Raw genomic sequence first — 19,540 nt, 5'->3', positions numbered from 1 at the left:
TCTAATTGTTCACTGCTGGAACATAAACACAGAGTTGACTTTTTAAATATTAATCTTATACTTGTGACTTTGCTTAATTCATTTAAAAGGTCTATAATCTTTATTATATATTCCTTGGCATTTTCTTTATAGGCAATCATGTATTTTTTTAATATACACAGTTTTGTTTATTGCTTTCATTTTTTTCTTGCCTTATTGCCCTGGCTAGTTCCCCCAACACTATGCAAAAGAGAGAGGTGAAAGTGGACAGCGTTGTCTTCCTTTCCATAGGGACAAAGCATTTATTCTTTTATTGTTAAATATGATGCTAGCTGGGGATGCTTTTATTAATGGCCATCTATAAGGAATGTTTCCAACTGGCTGTACTACTCACCTCCACTTGAGGTCAGTTTCTAGAAACAAAGGGGGATAGGTCTGACCACGAGGAAGGCTTTTCTCCATGTCCTCCACTCTGTATCTTGATTGTGCGTGAGTGTGTCTTTTCATTGGACACCTGAAGGATGGCTGCTGTTCACAGACATGTCACCTGTGGTAATATAAGCAGCACAGGTGGGAAGGATGGACCTTCATGTAGTTCCCCATCCTAGGTCCTTTGGGAATCAGTGTAGTCCCTTGGTAGGATCAGGAGCTTTGAGATCTCTGTGCCAAGTTCCAACTCCACTCTGCAATGTTAGGCAGATTGTTCAGCTTCTCTGGGTCACCATCTTCTACTCATGAAATAAAAATACTAGTAACTACCTACCCTGAAGGCTCCTGGAGATTAACTACGTGAACAAATAAAATTAAATGTTTAAAAAGCAGTGCCTGGTGCCTGGTGCATTTTAAGGACTCAGTTTGGATGTGCCTAGTTTAAACACACATAGGCTTTCAGTAGCTGTTTGGTGCCTAAGATAAAGGACAATTGTCATTTAGAAAGTCTTTTTGCTTGTAACCTCCCAGAAGGTATTTTAGGTGGAGGGAGGGTTGATTTTCTTTTCTTTTCTTTTCTTTTCTTTTCTTCTCTTCTCTTCTCTTCTCTTCTCTTCTCTTCTCTTCTCTTCTCTTCTCTTTCTTTCTTTCTTTCTTTCTTTCTTTCTTTCTTTCTTTTTTTTGTAACATTGCTTATTTGGTAAATAACTCTACAAAATCCCCTACATTGGAGACAGGGTGTTAGGACTGTGGGCAATGACATTCTCCCATCTGAGGTCAACATATTAGGGAAAGGATCTAAGGAATCCTCTGGGAGCCTGGGGGACCTGCTGCTCTCTTGAATTGTCTTTTCTCTCTCTCTCTTGTGGTCTTTCCCCAGGAGCTTTTCCAGTCTGTTCTCTGTCCCTGTTTTTTGTTGATTGGGCCAATGAAAAACTTATGCCCCATGTCATACTGCTTTTAAATAGTGGCCTGGACTCTATCTAGAGCATCTATCTGCACAGTGGTTTGTTCTTTCCTTCTGCCTCCCTGTGATCTTCAGAAGAGCCTAGCCCTGACAGTATTCTGTAAGATAATGATTAGTGCTGCCAGACTTTGTTTGGGAACTTCCAGTGACTTACGTGAATATCCCACAGTGTGTTTAAGAGAGCCACTGGCCTCCAGACTCTGCCTTGCCTTCTCTTTTGAACAGTGACACCAGTTCAGACAGATTCAGATACTGATTCAGGGATCGTCAGCACTGACACTGTCTGTCCTTGCCCAGGACTGCCATAAGATGTCCTGTTAGCTGTGGAGCTGGAGGCTCACATGACACACATGGCTCTCCTGGCCATGCCCACTGCCCCAGGTCCTTATATTGAATTATACATGGCAGAGGCTTTCTGCAGAGCCATTTTTTCCACTAGTACACAAAGCGGGGTTGGAGAGGCATCTGACACAGTGAGAGCTCCAGGCCCTGCAGAGGCGAAGAAACTACCACAAAGCTGGTTACTTTCCAACTGAGAAGCCTGTCAGCTTGGGGGTGATGTAAGTGGGAAGTGGAGACCTCAAGTGTAACTTTCTATTTGAGAGTTAGTTCCTTGAGAACACACACAGAATCACTCAAAGTTTAATATCAAGTCATTTGGCTTTTGAAGCAGAGAAAGAGAAGGAGGCGCAAAGAAAAGGTCAGAAATGCCAACGTTAACTTTCTACTTTGGTGAGATAAGATGTGCCTCAGGCTTAATGCACATCTGACCCACAAGGTCTCAGTTGAATGATGGTCTGTGGTAATTCCAGAGACGTACACAGTCAGTGGCTCCTGTTAACTCCTCACATGGATCAGCCACAGAAACCACTAGATAACAACTTGTGAGATGTTACAGACCTGCAGGGAGCCCCTGAAGCAAAAAGGATGTACCCAACGATGGTGGATGCAAGGAGAGACAGGGGAGTTCACAGTAAATAGTACATGGAAATAGTCAGTTTGGTCTTCAGGCTCCCACGGGTGAACCTACTACTATTATTCTGATACATGGACATGGTACCAAGCTATCCACCAAGTTTATATCTCTATACCTATATATTAGTGCACCTCTCACACATCATCATAGATGTTTCTTCATACAGTGGCTGGTGTTTAACATAGAAACTCACAACCGGTCGTAGTGCAGAGAACAAACATCTGTGGAATGCTCAGCCACAAGCGGAACATCTGTATCACCGCCCCCATCCCCACAGAGTTTCAGGCGCTGTGGTTAAAGGTGGGGGACAGACGTGAGGGAGGACTGGAACAAAGCAGTATCTTTGTGGTGGGACCTCTGTGTGAACTCACAGCAGCCATGGTTGCCTGCAACGCAGCTGAGCGAGGTCAAGCCATGCAGCATTCCAACCTGGAGGAGAGAGGGGCTCATGAGCCCCACGCCTGACTGAGGACCTAGTCAGCTAATAGCTTTCAAGGGAGGGAAAGTCAGTTTCCTTTATTGGTGTGGCTCCTGGTGAGCTTACCACACTATAGTGAATGTCCCCATACCCAGGAGTATATGGGCAGCACACATCGGACTTGGTGGGTTAGTTAAAGGGGGGGGGCATGAAGTCGGGAGTGAGGAAGTGTCAGTCAGTCTTGGAGCGGCTAAGATGTGGACTGGGAGATCAAAACATGAATGAAAATTCTCAATTTTTCATAAAAATATTATATATATAAAAAGAATTGTCAGCTTCAGATGTGACATCTATATCACCAATCTTTTGAGATCATGGCAGATGAGGGGACAAGAGGTTGTGAGAGATAGCCATGGTGGGTGACTGCAAGCCAATGGTACACAACTGGGCACTTAGGAACTCAAAGTAGTTGAGAGAGCATGCACAAGACCAGTGCGCGCTCAAGCCAAGCAAGACCGCAGCATGGAAAGGGGACGGGGCAGAAATCCCACCCCAGCGGGGAACTGGTGGCAGCTGATGGCTCCTCAAGGGGGAGAGCTTTCTTTGAGGGGTGATCCCTAGTAGGCTGATGACACTCCAGGAGTTGACCCTACATACACCCAAGAGAATTTGAACAACTCAAGTTTGACTTGAAGAGTCTTTAAAAAAATAAAAAAGACATAAAATTGGACAGAGAGGAAAGTGGGATGGGCCAGAGAGGAATTGGGGAGGAGGGAATTGAACATGAACCAAATACATTGTATGAAATGCTAAAAGGATTAATTAAAATATTATTTTTAAAAATCTCCAGGAAGTGAATAGTCCCATGTAAACAGTCTCACTGTGTTTGTGTTGTGCCCAGTTCTCTCTTACTTTTGTTTTGAGGATTGAGCCTCACACATACCAGGCAAGTGCTCCACCACCAGGTCATACTACCTGTCTTCTTTCTTTTCTTTGTTTCTTTGTTTATTCATTTATCTATTTGGGTGTGGGGAGGAGACAAGTTCTTCTCCCTAAGGTGTTGAGACTAGCTGTGAACTTGCAGTCCTTCTACCTCAGCCTCTTGAACAACTGAGATTACAGGGCCCACTCAGAATTACTCCTTGAACATGTGTTATCTCTTAAGTATCAGGCATGACTAGATACCATGCCTGCTGTGTGAGGACTAAACACACACACACAGACATTCATACACACACATGCCTACACAGGCATGCATGCACACATGCACACATGTGTGCACACAACATACACATACACAAACGCATGCTTGCGCATGTGTGCACACAGCACACACACACATGCACACACAGGGATTAGACTCCCTGGACACCATCCAGGACATTCATTCCACTCACAAGTTGCTCTTACAGGTTCTACAGCCTCTCCGTGACTTTTCACAACGCCCAACTTCAGTGTTGTCTTGACAGTTTGGATATTTACTGGGTCTATTGGTAAAAGCTAGTAAGCCTAGCTACTTGGAAGGCTGGGACAGGAAGATCACTAGTTTAAGCCCACCACAAATAACCTAATGAGGATCTGTTTCAAAACATAAAGAACAGGGTAGTGTTGGGTGATGTCATTCAGTCTATGGAAGAGTGCTTATCTACCATGCATGAGGCCCAAGTTTCAATCCCCCTACTACACACAGTCCAAAAACAAGAAAACAAAAGAAAAAGGGAAATTTCAAGTTCATTTTTCTCTAAATATTATTCATGGATATTTTTTTGTCCATTTGACAGGTGGTGACCAAGAAGGGGGACTTCTTCAGCGCCTGGAACTCCTGTATGCACCATGTCACCTCATTGTCTCTGGCACACATTCACAGAGGTGAGTTGGCCCTTGTTGAATGTTCATGGTTGCATGGCTCAGGGCCCTGAATGTCACAGGGGAACATAAGTCTGTAGAAGGGGAATCTTGCCATAGGTCTGAGCCTCGATGCTGGATTTAAGGCCCCAAGTAACTCCAAGAGGTTTGAAGCCTGTTGTAACTCATCTCCCTGCTTATTGAGAAAACTAGCCAGATAGCAGTCAGAAAGCCTACCAGGACCCGCCTGCCAGCTAGTTTGTACATATCCATCTTCCCAAGCCCTTTGTCCAACAACATCTGGAATCTCTGAATAAATAAGTGAGGGAGGCTATAATAATAATAATAATAATAATAATAATAATAATGATAAAAACACAAAACAAAACACAAGTCTGATACAAAGACCACTGGCTGAAGAGTTCCAAGCACTATAATAGCTGATTAAACCCAGCCCTTAAATTAGGTGGCTGTGTCAACCCACAAGTCCCTGATTCTCAACTAAAGACAGTTTTACCTCAAGGAAATGTTTGACCATGTTTGAGGATGCTTGGATTGTTTGATGGGCGCAGCATTATTGGCTGGTAGGAGGTAGACACTAAAATAATGTCAACTGTCTTATAGGTCACAGGCCAGTCCCCTACAGTCCATTATGGAAACAATGACACTAAGAATATTCATTTTGCTTTAAAGAGGCTAAAATAGCACAAGAAAATTAAACACTAAGTATTTGGATTTATGTCATTGAAATGATTTAATATTGAGAATCATTTTATTCACAACATGATTTTACTGTGCAAGCAAACAGTATTAACAGAGAAAGTCCAGGCCCATACTGCGCCTGCTGGCTATGTGGGGCTTCTTCCATCGCACCGGGCTGCTGAGGGTCATGTAGAGAAGGGCCAGGTTGAACTCCCAACACAACTGCAGGGGCATGGCTCCTGGTGCTTCTCATCTCAAAGGAGGAAATTCTTCAGTGGGTCTGCTAAAAGTCGGGGCAGGTATTGTGGCCAACTACCCAGGAATGAACATATTTGACTAAACTTCCCAGCCTGCCCACCATATTCCAAAAGGAACTGTATAGCTTCAGGGACACCTAACATCCCTCAGAGCTGAACCAGAGGAAATGCTTTCAGTTCAGATGGAGCGTGGCTACTTCTCTCTGTCTTTAAGGTTTGTCTCTGGGAATTTTGTGTGCTAGAGCGAGCATCATAATTCAGGGCCAGTGACCACAGGCTGGAATGAGGATGTGCCAGGAACACAGGTTCTTCATGGAGAAAGGAAGTAGGTGGCTTACAAGAGGCCTTCACACACAATGACCCGACCCTGCAGTAACCAGCACCGTATCAGCAGCCCTGATTCTGAATTCTATCTTCTGCTCCTTGAGACAAGGACGAGGAGCAAGGAGAGGGACAGACAGGAAGGAGAATGGGGAAAACACTCACATTGGGTTCCCTCATTTGGAGATCTAGAAATGTTATCTGTATGCCCTGAAATGAATTGGCTCTGAGGGACTCATAGTAACTGAACTTAAAAACAACTGGTATAAACCAGAATGCCAGTTTATTCATCAAGTTAAAACCCACCTGCAGATCGTCTGCAAGTCATCCCTCCCGTGGGCAGAATGCCACTGGGAGTTAAGTGATAATGGGGGGGGGGGGTCCGGAAGGTCACACCATCTGCATAGCTCATATTTTTCAGGGCTGCTGCGAATCTGAGGACCCGCTGTCAGCTGCCAGTGATCCTGTAGGTCACAGGCTACCTATGTCCCTACACCAACTGTGGGTCCAGCCTCATTTGCTTAAGAAATTTGTGTAAATCACCTTTTTCCATTAGAGGTTTTGTTTGTTTGTGTACGTGTTTGTTGGTTAGGCCGAAACACATTGAACACAAAGCACCCCAACCCATAAACCCTAGTTGAAGACAGGTATGTCCCAGACCTCTAGCCACAGCATGCAACATTCATTGGCCTCATTCTGGAAGGTATTAAGACCAGGTGCTGGAGATCTCCCCTCTGGGCCCCTGTGTACTGACCACAGATACCGCCCATCCCAAAACCTAGTTCTAAGGTGAAGGCATGGATAGTCTTTGACTCCCACGTCTCAAACATCTCTAAAGAACCGTTAGCTTTTCCTCTGGGGCTCATATGGTTCACCTTAGAAGCAGGACCGTGAGTCTTGCAGTGACTCTGCACATTACAAGTATAGTTGAGTTCGGCATGAGGTCTGAGGTCACTTGCTTGAGAGGTTTGTTATCTGGGTTCGTGCCCTGGCTCTCCTTCTACCAGCTCTGTGACTATAAGAGAGACACCCAGCCTCTCTGAGATTCACTTACAGAGACTGTGAGACTATGACAAAGATGAATCCAGAAGATCCTCTCAAGTCTTGTCTTACTGTCTCACTCATTCTGCAGAATGCAAAGAAAAACTCTGGTAATCATATATATGTATATATATATACATATATATGTACATATACATTTCATATATGTATATATATATTCATATATATATATTCATATATATATATATATATCCCCTTAGTTTCTGTAACTGAAGCAAATCTTGTTCCTTAAGAGGAAGTTAAACAAGTGTGAGTGTTTGAGGTCTGTGCTGTGTGCCAGGAAGAAACATCAAAGGTTTGCTGTCTCCTCAGCTCAAAAGAAATCCAACCCATTTTGAACTGTCAGTTGACTAATTTTTTTTAAAAGTGATTGTTTTCAGAAAATTACCCTCAGGTTTAAGACCAGATCCAAAGTTCCTGGATATATAAAGAAGAAAATTAATTCAATGACAGTGTTTAGGGAGCTCAGCAATAATTTGTAATAGAAAACTCTGTAGTGCAAAGGTTTAGGGGCTATGGCAATGTCTCTGTGGGTGAGGATGCTTACTGCACACAGACGAGGATCTATGCAGCCAAGTGTGGCTGTGTGCCCCTAAAACTCCAGCACCTTGGTGGGCAGTGACAGAGGATCACTAGGGCTTGCAGACTGCTAGCCTATCTCCAGGTTCAATGAGAGACCCTGTCCTAAGGGGGATAAGTAGGAGACCCCACATCTTCCTCTGGCCTCTGCACGCACAAGTGTGCACTTGTTCACACACTCATGTGTCTACACCACATACAGAAAAACAAGGCACGCAATGCAAAGGTCTGTACAGACAGACCTGTATCAGGTCCTCAGGATAGGTAAGCACACTGCCTGCGGCAGTCAGGTAGATGGAGCCCACGTTGCTGCCTTCACATCCTGCTGCCCTCCAGCAGAGGTCTCCAGGGGAAAGGGAAATTGCTAAGAGTCCAACAGTCCTTGCTGACCTGCACAGATGCTCCCTGCAATGCTTTCGAAGGAAGAGCACACCAAAGGAGAGAAGGGACTCAGTCTGCTAAAGCTCAGACTTAACATCTCCCCAGATGGAAATGAACTCAGAATCGAGCCGGTTTTATTAGGAACAAAGGGGGAGAAAACGGCTCCTCGAATCAGCGTCAGTTTGTCACCTGAAGGCCGGGGAAAACTCGGCTTGAGATAAAATGTTAAGCAGTCTCCAGTGGTTTCTGGAGGGGGATGTAACCATTACAGTGATAAATTGATATTTTTCTGTGATGCACATATTTATCTTGCCCTAGAAAGAGCAGCACTGAACCTCATGGTATCTGAACCCCTAAGGGTGTGCCCGTTCCAGGCAAAAAAAAGAAAGTAAGCACTCATTAAAGAAATGGCATCATCCAGGCCTGCCAGCTCTGTGCAGAACCATCCATGACGTTTCTCAAAGCTGGTGAACTTCATGCAGCAGGAAGCCCCTCTTCTGCTTCTTAATAAAGTGCCTGATAATTTTGAATGTCCGCGTTAAGGGCAGGTTGTAATTATAATTAGAACACAGAGTGCCGTGGGGTTCTGCCTACTGAGAATTAATTTCAGATTCCTTTCAAGGACGTGTGTGTTTTGAAACGAGGCTTTCTTTGTTAATAAAAACATGATCGCATGCATTATTTAAAACAGCGTGTTGTGTTTTGCCCATTAGTGCTGATTCCAATATTCTTCGTGGGGTTAGCACTTTCCTCCCAGTTGTGAATGGGGTTGGTCTTTGGACAAATTACATTCTACTTACTTAGCTTACGCTTGAATCCACTTTCTATAAAATTGTGAAAGTAGATTTACCACCTCCTTGAATGCCTTTTAGCAATAAGGAAGCACTGAATACCGTCTCTTCAACAGTCCTGTGTGAGTCTAGGAACATGTCACCCATTACTACTACCGACATATTACCCCATGCCACCCTCAGCCCTTACACCCGAAAGACACGTTTATTCTTTGATAAAACCAGAAGTTTCACGTAAACTTATCTTACTGTGTGGATAATGGTTTTGCGCAGTGTTGTGTTGTTCCGGCTGGAGATTGAAGGGTGGAGGGTGCTGTCAGAGGGGAGAACTCGAGGTCCTGTGCCAGCTGTGTTTCTTCTCTCCCCACTGGTCCCCATCAACCTGTAACACAAACTTTTTCACACTGGCCTGTGCAGATCTGCATGTCTTAAGTTTCTTTTCACCAAAACAACTTAATGGAGAAAGGTTGCTACTCGCTCACAGTCCAGGAGCACGGCGGGGGCTTGAAGCAGCTGGTTACATCACATCCACAGTCAAGCAGAGGAATGAGCACAAGCTGCTGCTCCACTCTGCCTCTTTGTCTCTGCAGTTCAGCATCCTAGCCACAGTGAGAGGTTTTCCCACCTCAATGGCCATTATTAAGATAATTCTTTGGGGGAGATTCTAAGAGGCCCATCTCTCAGAGAATACTAGATTTTGTCTAGTTGACAATGGACCCTTGTCATCACACCAACGAGATGCAAGTGGCTAGAGGGAGGGAGTCCTCAGTATGGCTGTACCTGGTCCTGTCTTCTCTGTGTGTGTCTGTCCCTACAACACACATGAATGATGGGACTGATCTAGTGTGCTGAGAAAGGGCAGATGTAATTGGCTAACAGGTCTCTGCAGAGCTGGGCTTTTGGAAATGGCAGGAAGGGAAGGGATGTACTAGCTTTGTCTTCTCTCTCTCAGTCAGATGTTCAAGGTGCTCATTCTACAGAATCTCCTATGGCTGGCTGGGGGAATAGTTGCATGTGCTCCACGAGAGCTCAAGGAGTCCTGGGCCTGTGGGCCTCCCCCAGATGAAATCAGAAGAACCCAGAAGGTAGTAATGTGATAGAAAAGAGCAGGAACCCATGTTCTCACTACACATATTCAACAGGGACAGGCATAAAGATGAAGGCCCAGGGCAAGCCTCTTACATGGAATCCATTTTAAATGGGAGTGTGAGGTACTTTGTGCTCTTCAAAAAGAACATGATTAAGGACTGGTGAGATGGCTTGCTGCTCACCCAGAATGCCGGGTTCAGCTCACTGCTCACCCAGAATACCGGGGTTCAGCTCCCAGCATCCACATGGGCAACTTACAGCTACCTACAACTCCAGTCCCAGGGGATCTGATGCCATTTTTGAGCCTCCAAAGTCATCTCCGTACATATGACACACAGATATATATGGACACACACACACATGGACACAGACAGACACAGACAGACACACACACACACACACACACACACACACACACACACATCTCTTTTTAAAAGAACTCTACATTTTGATTGGTTGTGGTTTTCTGTGATGGTCTCTGTTGCAAAGAGAAGTTTCCTTGATGAGGGTGGAGACTACACTTACCTGTGTGTATAAGGACATCTATTTAGGATGTAGTTAGAGATTATGCTGGTTTAGTAAAATGATTTTAGGTCTCTTCCAAGATCTATGACTTCACTAGCCTTGTATTGTCGGCCGGCTTCCAGTACCAGATATGATTTTCCTCTTGTTGAGTGGGTCGTAAGTCCATTGGGAGAGCTGTTGGTTACTGCCAAGGCATGTGTGTCACTACTACATCCTTGGAGGTACCACATGGGGCTGACTGTAGTTATGTATCGTAAATGTTAAAGCTGGATATGGTTGTTAGTTGCTTCCTTCCTTTGGACGCTTTCATGGTACCATGAAAACTAGTCCTCGAGGAAGAGAATTTCAGGTCAGTTCCAACTCAGGGACATCTGGGCCCTGTCCTGAAATGCTTGGTGCCTATATTAATAGAGACTTATCTCCTACCTCTGGGGGACAACCAAGGACAATAGCAATAGTCTATAATGTTTTGGGACCCTCTTGGACAACAGCTCAAAGAGGGCTTTTCATGCCTGATGTGAGGGTTTCTGTTAGAAGCTCTTGGGCTCTTGGAGAGAACATTGTCAGCCCAGATGGAAAAAAAAATCTTCATTTGAACTACATATGTATATTTATATGACTGAGGATTTTTCAAGTATTTTTAGGTAGATAGCTAATATGATTCCTTTTGACTTTTCCAGACATCTTTATTGCTATTCTACCCTCCTTCTGTAGTTACCTTCCTCCTCACCTCTCCCCATTCCCATTTTCCTGATCAGATCATGTGTACTCTACTATTCTCCTCTGTATTGCTTGCTCCCTTCAGCCCCCACCATGTCAATGGCTCCTTATTTTCCTGAGTTTTGCAGTTACTCCAGGCTATGCATGCACATCTGAAGATTTGGAAGTAGGAGCAAAGTGTGGGTGCTTCCATCCTTCTTAGAAAGAGTAACAAAATACTCATGGGAGCAAATATGGAGACAAAGTGTAGAGCAGAGACTGGAGGAGGAGCTGTCTGAATACTGTCTCACCTGGGTGTCCATCCCATGTGCAGTCACCAAATGCAGACACTGATGTGGATGCAAGGACGTGTATGCTGACAAGAGCCTGATATAGCTGTCTCACTGGAGGTCTGCCAGAGCTTGACATATACAGAGCATACATATATATACTCACAGCTAACCATTGATCATGGGGTTTCCAATGGAGAAGTTGAAGACAGAAAGAGCTGAAGAGGTTTGTGCCCTCATGGGGAGAGCAACAATATCAACCAACCAGAGCTCCCAGGGTCTAAACCACCAGCCTAAGAGCACATAGGGAGGGACCCATGGCTCCAGCTGTATATGTAGGGGAGGATGGCCTTATTGGGCATAGGTGGGAGAGGAAGTCCTTGGTCCCATGAAGGCTGGATACCCCAGTGTGGGGAGATGGAGTGAGTGGGTGGGGGTGAATCATCATAGAAGCAGGAGGAGTAGGGATGGGATAGGTGGTTTCTGGGTGGGAGGGAAATGGGGAAAGGGGATAACATCTGAAATGCAAATAAAATATCCAATAAAAAAATTTAAAAAAAATTAAATAAAAAGAGTAAGACCTTCAGAAGCCAGGCAGAATTCCTGGAGTTCCTTGGTCAGCCAGTCTAGCCCAATCAGTGATCTCCAAGTGTAGGGACAAAAAATAAGATGATCATCCATATAAGTTGACACCAGACATCAACCTTTGGCTGAAACATGCATGCACACACTCATGTATGCATGCACACATACATAGGCACACACATGTATGCACAATACATTCAAAATCTTTTTTAAAAAGATTAAGATCTTCTACACCATCAATAAAAATAGATGTTGCACAAACTCTTGCCTTGCCATGGCAATTCTGGATATGATGCTATATTTTTTTAAAAAAAACATTACCCCATAGGGCACTGTAAATTTAGAAGTATTTGCAAGGAACACACACTTAAACATGAGTTTTAAAGGGCAGCATATTCTAGTCTCCAAAACATTTAGCAAATAACCTTTGAGTTCACATGAGCCACCCACACAAAAACCAAAATGAACTACACAGAAAAAAAAATTGCAAAAGCAACTGTCTGTTGACAACCAGATTTTCTTTCAGCCCTCGAGTTCTGGTCTATAAATAATCTGTGTGTTTCGAGTCTGACCATTGTCTTCAGAGGCCCCTCCTGACATATTCTCAGTTCAGGGTGTCTTAAAACACATATTAAATGTGTAAATCATGGAAACTATTATGTTTTTAGAGGAGAACTGTTGGAGATATGTGCTTTTTAGATACCCAAAGTGTCAAAATGAAACATTAAGATGATGTATTCTTTCTTTGGAGCATCTGTTTATCTTTTGTGAGATCTCGAGCTTGATAAATCACCAGAGATAAAAACTTCATTTTTAACTTATCGTAGATCCCAAATGCCGAGAGGAAAAATAGCGCTGAGTCTTCTCTATGTGAATTTACCTCTCTCCCTGCTGATGACTTACAGAGGTTTGTTTGCAGAGAAAACACAAGGCTCTGTTGACTGGCGAGATGATGGCTTTTGCTCAGAAACCTGAGAAATAAAGGGGAAAGGGGGAAGCATGCGTTGTCCGACTTGATAATTTAACTCAGTTTAATATCTGCCTAAAGTGGCACGGGCTGTTAAATGGGAGGGGGAGGAACCACAAGGTAATTCAGAATGAAGTCTTAAGAATATTTGTGTTTTTATTTTTCAGTTTGTGTGTGGGGGTGTGTTTCTGTGAGAGTGTGTACCTCATGTGTGCAGGTGCCTGGGGAGTTCTAAGGTGTCAGATCCCTGGAGCTGGTGTTACAGGTGGATGTGATCATCAGGTATGGATATGCTAGGAACTGAACTTGGGTTGCCTATAGTAGCAGCAAGAACTTTTAACTGATGAGTTCTTGCTCTCTCTCTCCACACCTTAAAGTGAGATTTTTACCAGTATCTTACCTTAATCTGTTGACATTTGAAACCTCTGAACAGGTAAAACAGAATGGATATTGAACACTTGATGGGGATATGATTTTTAGATCAATCCAAGTAACTCATGAATGTATCTTGCAAGAGATAGATAGATAGAAAGATAACATATATATTATGTTCATCTCTCTCTCTTTCTTTCTTTCTTTCTTTCTTTCTCTCTCTCTCTCTCTCTCTCTCTCTCTCTCTCTCTCACACACACACACACACACACACACACACACAGAGAGAGAGAGAGAGAGAGAGAGAGAGAGAGAGAGAAAGAAAGAGAGAGAGAGAGAGAGAGTTTTATACCTCAAAATGACTCCATCACTGTGTCTTAATTGGTAGTCTGGCTAATCAAGAAATCCCCACAGATTTTTTATGTACCTATAAATATTGTTATACGAATATTCTTCTGTATCCAAGAGGACCAATGGCTCTAAACTTGAAGATCATAAATGAGCCAATCAACAAAATGACATAGCATGAATGTTCAAACTCTCCTTGGCTCCGTGTGTAAAGAGGCCCCTGCTGCAGTGGTACCCAGTGGCTTGCCTTGCCCTTTTGCCATTGTTCTTCAGCCTTGAGCAGGTTGAGACAAATTTAATTGTGTGCCAACCTATTCTAGGCCACGATCCACAGTTGAGTTTTTTCTGATAACTGTCACAAAGAGCTGTTTTAAGGAGATAGTTTCTGTCCTAGGTCTCAGAATCTCCTAAAGTTCCCATAGCACATGGCTAATGGCAGCTGTGACCCTCAGTTTGCCCTTCTCTCTCCTCTTGCAAGAAGCATGCAAGTCATGATAAGGAGCAGAATCAAGGCATTGCCTCCTATTGTGGGATGATGATAGCCAGATGCTCTGGAGTCTCCCATCATTTTCCCCATCTAACAGCTATACAAGGAGCTAGCCTTTAGAGCAAGAAGCTTTCCACCTGAATTACTGTATCAAATGGTTGCAGTTCATCATGGTAGGAAAGAAATGGCAGGCCAGGTCTGTCCATGGAGGCAAGAGTGTGTGGCAGAAGCTGTTCTCACCACAATAGACCAGGGATCAGAGAGTAGGGTGGGGAGGCAGGACCAGGAATTATCTTCAAAACCACCCCTAATGGTCTGCCTCCACCAGCTAGACACAAATCTAAACATTTCTAGAACCTTCCAAATTAGCACCCAGGGACAAAGCATCCAAAAAGAGTTCTCTAGGAAACATTTCAGATTTAAATCTCTCCACTCATGCAGGGTTTGTTCAGGTCAGAATGGACCCCTTCTGTAGTGTATCACTATGCCCAGTTGGTTGAGGCAGCCTTCAGTGTTAGTATGCAGGGTGCTGCTGGGATAACTGCCAGAAGAGCGTTGGTGAAGGGCAGGTGTATGAAACCAGGACGGAGTCCAGCAAGGAGAGGGCAATCCAGGCAGGTTAGATAGTAAAGGGTTTGTCCATCCCTGTCAAAAAAGAGGACTGAAGTCCAGGGGTGGCAGGGAATTATTTTATGCAAACACCTTCAAACGTGAAATAACAGAGACAAAATCACAGGTAGGGAAGAAAATCTATGTGCTTACTTAGATAAAAACTGGTGCTCACATATAGCAGGCCTTTGATGAGAGACTGGCTTTGGATACAGAAAAGAGGAAGGTACGTTATAGAAACTGTAACATGCCCAGAACCAGTAAGGCTAATTTAAACATCTATTAAAACATGGTCTGTAAGCCATTGTGTGCTTCCCTTAACCATTCTGTTGGAGAAGGTTGAGGAAAGATGACTAAATACATCTGGGGGAGTCCGGAGCTTGCTTGGGTCAACATCTGGGGCCATATCATGGTTCAACCACACATTGAATAAATGCCATGGAAATGGCTGTGGAAGTGGGTAGTTGGAGGTAGATATAAAGGTACCAAGCTGTTGGGATTCTCTTTACAGAGTCACTGGAATGGAGACTGAGTGTTTTCTCAGGGTAGCTCATGCAGTAGCTGAACCCAGGACATTCTGGTGGCTCCCATGGAGGCTGGCTGGCTGTAATGGCCTTGTGATCTGTCCAGCTGACTGTGGGGAAGTCACTGACATGGATTTCAGCGCATGTAGTGAGCAGGCAGGGAACTCTACATGTCCCCAAGTGTGCCATTTGTTTCTGCCATAACCACGAGGCTGTCCTCTACATGGCAATGCTGGCAGTCCCCAGGGAGGCCACTTACCTTTCTGTCTCTTCCCTTCCAGTTGCACTAGAGAAGTTCATGCTGGCTATGAGGCACTGTCCCAACAGGGAGGACCAGGCTTTGCTAATGAAGGTAGGTTATCAGCTAAATTCTTATTTCCTTAAAGCCTCCTAGCAGTTTTTGATTGCCCGGAGGAGAGTTCTGCTTTTTTTTTTTTTTTTACAAGCAGGAGTAAATTTATCATCTCTGAATTTTGCGCTCCATGGGGACATGCTTGTCAGTGGCTGGCTAATGAGCACAACCACAGTCTGTGGAACACAGAAGTGACAGGAAAGTGGGTGTCGAAGACTAGCAGGGAGCCTACGTGATTCTCAGTGGACCTGGTTGGTTTTATTTAAACTTATCTGACAGTCTCGATTCTTTCAGCAGATTTATGAGACTTGGCCAAATTCCATGCCTCCGACTATACTTCTTAATTAAGACAAAGGATCCCACACCTTCCCAGTTGGCCCCATCCTCCCTTTCGTCACCATTGGGAATGCCACACAAATCAGACCACTTGTGTTAACTGCCGAGACAGTCAACTCATGTCTTAGGTTCTTTGTCCTTGAATTGAAAACAAACTCCTTTTCTTCTCAGGAACGACAATTTTATTTCTTCCCCAATGGCATGGACAGAGGTGCGGTATAACCTATATTTAGGGTATACATTTAGGAGAGCCGAAAAAAGTCAGGCAAACAGCCTATGTAATCTTAATAAAAGCTGTGTCTGAAGGCAGAAAAAGCGGTCTCTACACTTGTGAGACACGCACATTTCCACTGATGACTAAGCCTCCTGTTTTCACCTAGAAATGTACACACCGACCCTGAACACCAGTGTTTCCATGATGTCATTTCCATCCTGTGCCTTCAGGAAACTGTGTACACCAGGAGTTGCACTTCTTTACCTAAATACAGTTTCTTTACCAGGTGTCTTCTGACTTGAGAAATGGGTGGAAAAAAGTAGGATGTCACTCGAAGGGATTTTCAACTCATTTGCCTAAGGTGTGATATTTATGGTCTGTCTATTTTTTGTTTTCTGTTGTTGTTGTTGTTGTTTAACTTTTAATGATGATAATTTTATAATAAGGAAGGTCTGCTGATTCCAAGTGTTAAGTTGATCTGGGAAACCCAGTTCATCTGAGTCCAGGGTGCATGAGGCACTGACTAGGCCTGACAGATTCAAGCACATGAGATCTCTTGGTAGTCTGAGGTCTCCCACTCTGGTTTTCATTCCTTACTCTGAGCTCCATTTTCTCAGCCTGTCCTTGAAGTACTGGTTGGTTTCCTGTGACCTTGAAGAAGCCTTGGGTCACAGACACTCACCTTTTATCCACCACTCATTCACAGTTCAAGACACAGAGCCTTTGTCCTCTTCCTTCTCATTCTGTCCAGCATCTTATTTCTTCTCCTCTCCTGATCACCCAGACCCCTGGTCACAGGGAGAGACTCCTGGGTTCCACACAGTCCTGCAAGCGAGCCTCACAGAAGCTATGTGGGCATCTCAGAGGTGGTGTTTTTCAGAGAACAGAGCCACTAAGCTCAGGAGCCCACATCACCCAGCTATTTCTAGTTGCCCTGTGGTTCTATGTCCAAGTCCCTCTCTTGATTTCTGGTCTACGACAAGTAGGTGAAAACAGAAGCTATCTGAAGGCCCCTCCTCCCAAGCTGCTGCCTGTTGCCTCTCATGGCTGCACCAGGAGAGAGAGCTCTTTTGGTCCACTTGGTTAGAAACAAACATTTGGACTTGGGAGAAGATCAAGCTTTCCTAAGATGTTCTGGAATGTATGTACCTCTCAGTATTTTGTGTTTTCCCTGATGTTTCTTCAGACTGTATGACCACAGTAACTGAGAGAGTTGTCTGTGGGTGTTTTTACAGTATCTTCGAGATATTTGAGCAGGCCTCATCAAAGAAGTTTCACTGAACAGAAATGTGTGCTTTGCTCATATCTACCAAAACTACTTTGTAATTTTTTTTTCAAGAGGTTGAGGTTTCTTTCATGTCACCTATGAGAGGCTACCATGTGGGCGTGACAGGAATGTGTAGGATTTTTTGTGGATACATATAAAAGAATGTAGGAGGACAATAGATTATTTTGAACACTCTTAATCAGCTGACCATTCTATGTTCACTTTAGTGTACTTGGAGTTTATGTAGTAAATTTCTTTATTGTGCATGTATATGTGCATACGTGTGTGTGTGTGTGTGTGTGTGTGTAGTTATTTCAACAATGTATTTTGATCATATTCATCTCCCTTCCCCAACTCCTCCAAGATCCATCCCCCTCCCCAGAAGCTGTCAATTGTCAATAGCTTCTTCTCTAGGAATGGGACTTTGTGCCCAACTCCCCTCTCTACACTGGGATTTGTCTGGGTTTGCACGAATCTTTTGCATGCTGTCACAACAACTGTAGTTCATATGTGCAGCTGTGCTGAAGATACTGTTTGGGTATAGTCATCTACTTTCTGGCTCTTACAATCTTCATATAACCTCTACCACAATGATCTCTGAGCCTTGAAAGGAGGAAGTGTTCCACTTAGGACTGAGCATTCCAAAGTCTCTAATTTTCTACACTTTGACCAATTGTGGGTCTCTATGTTAATCACCATCTGCTGTGAAATAGAAGCTTCTCTGATGAAGGTTTGGGATTCATTGGCCCATAGGTTTAATGATAAGTCATTCAGAGTCAGTTTAATACAGTTTAATACTATGTCCACTTAAAGAATAATAATAGCAGAATCTCACCTAGTACCTGTGGCCTGTGTGGCCATAGGCTCTTGGCCCATTATCAGGCCAAGTATGAGTTTCAACATATGGACCAGGGCTTAAATCCAATGAGAAAGTTGTTGGTTACTTACATGATGTTCCTGCTACTGTTGCATGTCTTGCCAAGCTAATCATTACGGTAGTTCACAAAATTCACAACTAGATAACATTGGTGACTATTTTTCTCCTTTAATAGTATATATAAAACGTTTTCAGAATGATGAAATCTAGCCAGTAGGGATGAAACATCCGGATTAGTACCAGTTTGATTTTACCCTGCTCACATTCACAAATGTGGTTGGCATCTTCAGCAATAGTGTCTTACTGTAGCTTCTGGAATGTGACCAAGAGTACTGGCTAGAGCCTATAATATTTGAGGTCTGTTGGACCTCACGGGTCAACAACTCCAAAAAAAAAGTAACTCATTCTTGGCAATGGGTTTTTATTTATTAGATTATGTGTCTAGCAGAAACATTGTCAACTTATTTTAAATTAACTCTATTTAAACTCATTTTATGCAAAAAATTCATATATATAATATATATTATAATAATATATATGATGTTCTTTGAAAGGTCCCTAGTATCATTTATCCTTCCCCATATTCTCTCCTCTACCCTGATCTCTCTTCTTCCACCCCAATTTAACACTCCCTATGCATTATTCTCTTTTATAAGTTTCAATTTTTGATTTCGCCTTATAATAATTTCTTGGGAACCAAACAACAACAAAAACTAAAATGTACTTGTCAAGGGTAGAGCATGACCAAGAAGTGATATTCTCAGGACAGCGCTCACTCACAGCACTTGCAATGTACTGACCTTTCTTGAGAAGCTTGATTTATAATTTATGGTAGCGGAGAAGCACACTTTCAACACACACACATGGGGTAGGAGTAGACCACATATAATATTACATTTCCGTGCACATCGTGGATTCCTACTGTGTCAAACATTACTGAAACCAGAGAATAGGTGCTTTAGTCTAGCCTGTGAAGGTGTTCCATACATGGACCTCCAAGAAGACAGAAGAAAGGAACAGAGAGAAGCATACAGCTACACCAAATTCAGATAAATCTGGAAACAGAAGTAGCAGAACTCAAGATGGTAGAAGCCAAAGCTTTTGTCTAGATCAGAATTAGCAAGAGGTGCCAGAGGGTACGACTTTGGGATCCTCCGGCCTCTCCCTAGTGCAACCACTAGGGTAAGAGGACTGACAGAGAAGCCCTGCTTCCAACACCTCTTCCTCCCCAGCACTTTAAGAGCACATACAGGAAGCCAGACTTTGATGGAGTCACAAGACCCACTACAGTC

The 19,540-nt window shown here is 43.6% G+C and overlaps 1 protein-coding gene across 1 annotated transcript in view; it reads left to right on the top strand.

The window, feature by feature from the left end:
• Acoxl (acyl-CoA oxidase like) overlaps window positions 1-19,540 on the top strand; it is a 279,060-nt gene that overhangs the window by 222,372 nt on the left and 37,148 nt on the right. Inside the window, 2 exon segments of the mRNA XM_028755859.1 lie at window positions 4,551-4,638; window positions 15,484-15,554. Coding sequence (XP_028611692.1) covers window positions 4,551-4,638; window positions 15,484-15,554 — 159 coding nt within the window.

The sequence above is a fragment of the Grammomys surdaster genome, unplaced genomic scaffold (assembly GCF_004785775.1).
Source record: "Grammomys surdaster isolate TR1022 unplaced genomic scaffold, NIH_TR_1.0 129, whole genome shotgun sequence".
NCBI lineage: Eukaryota > Metazoa > Chordata > Mammalia > Rodentia > Muridae > Grammomys > Grammomys surdaster.
The sequence above is the reverse complement of the archived record's forward strand: the minus strand, read 5'-3'. Positions and strand labels throughout refer to the sequence as shown.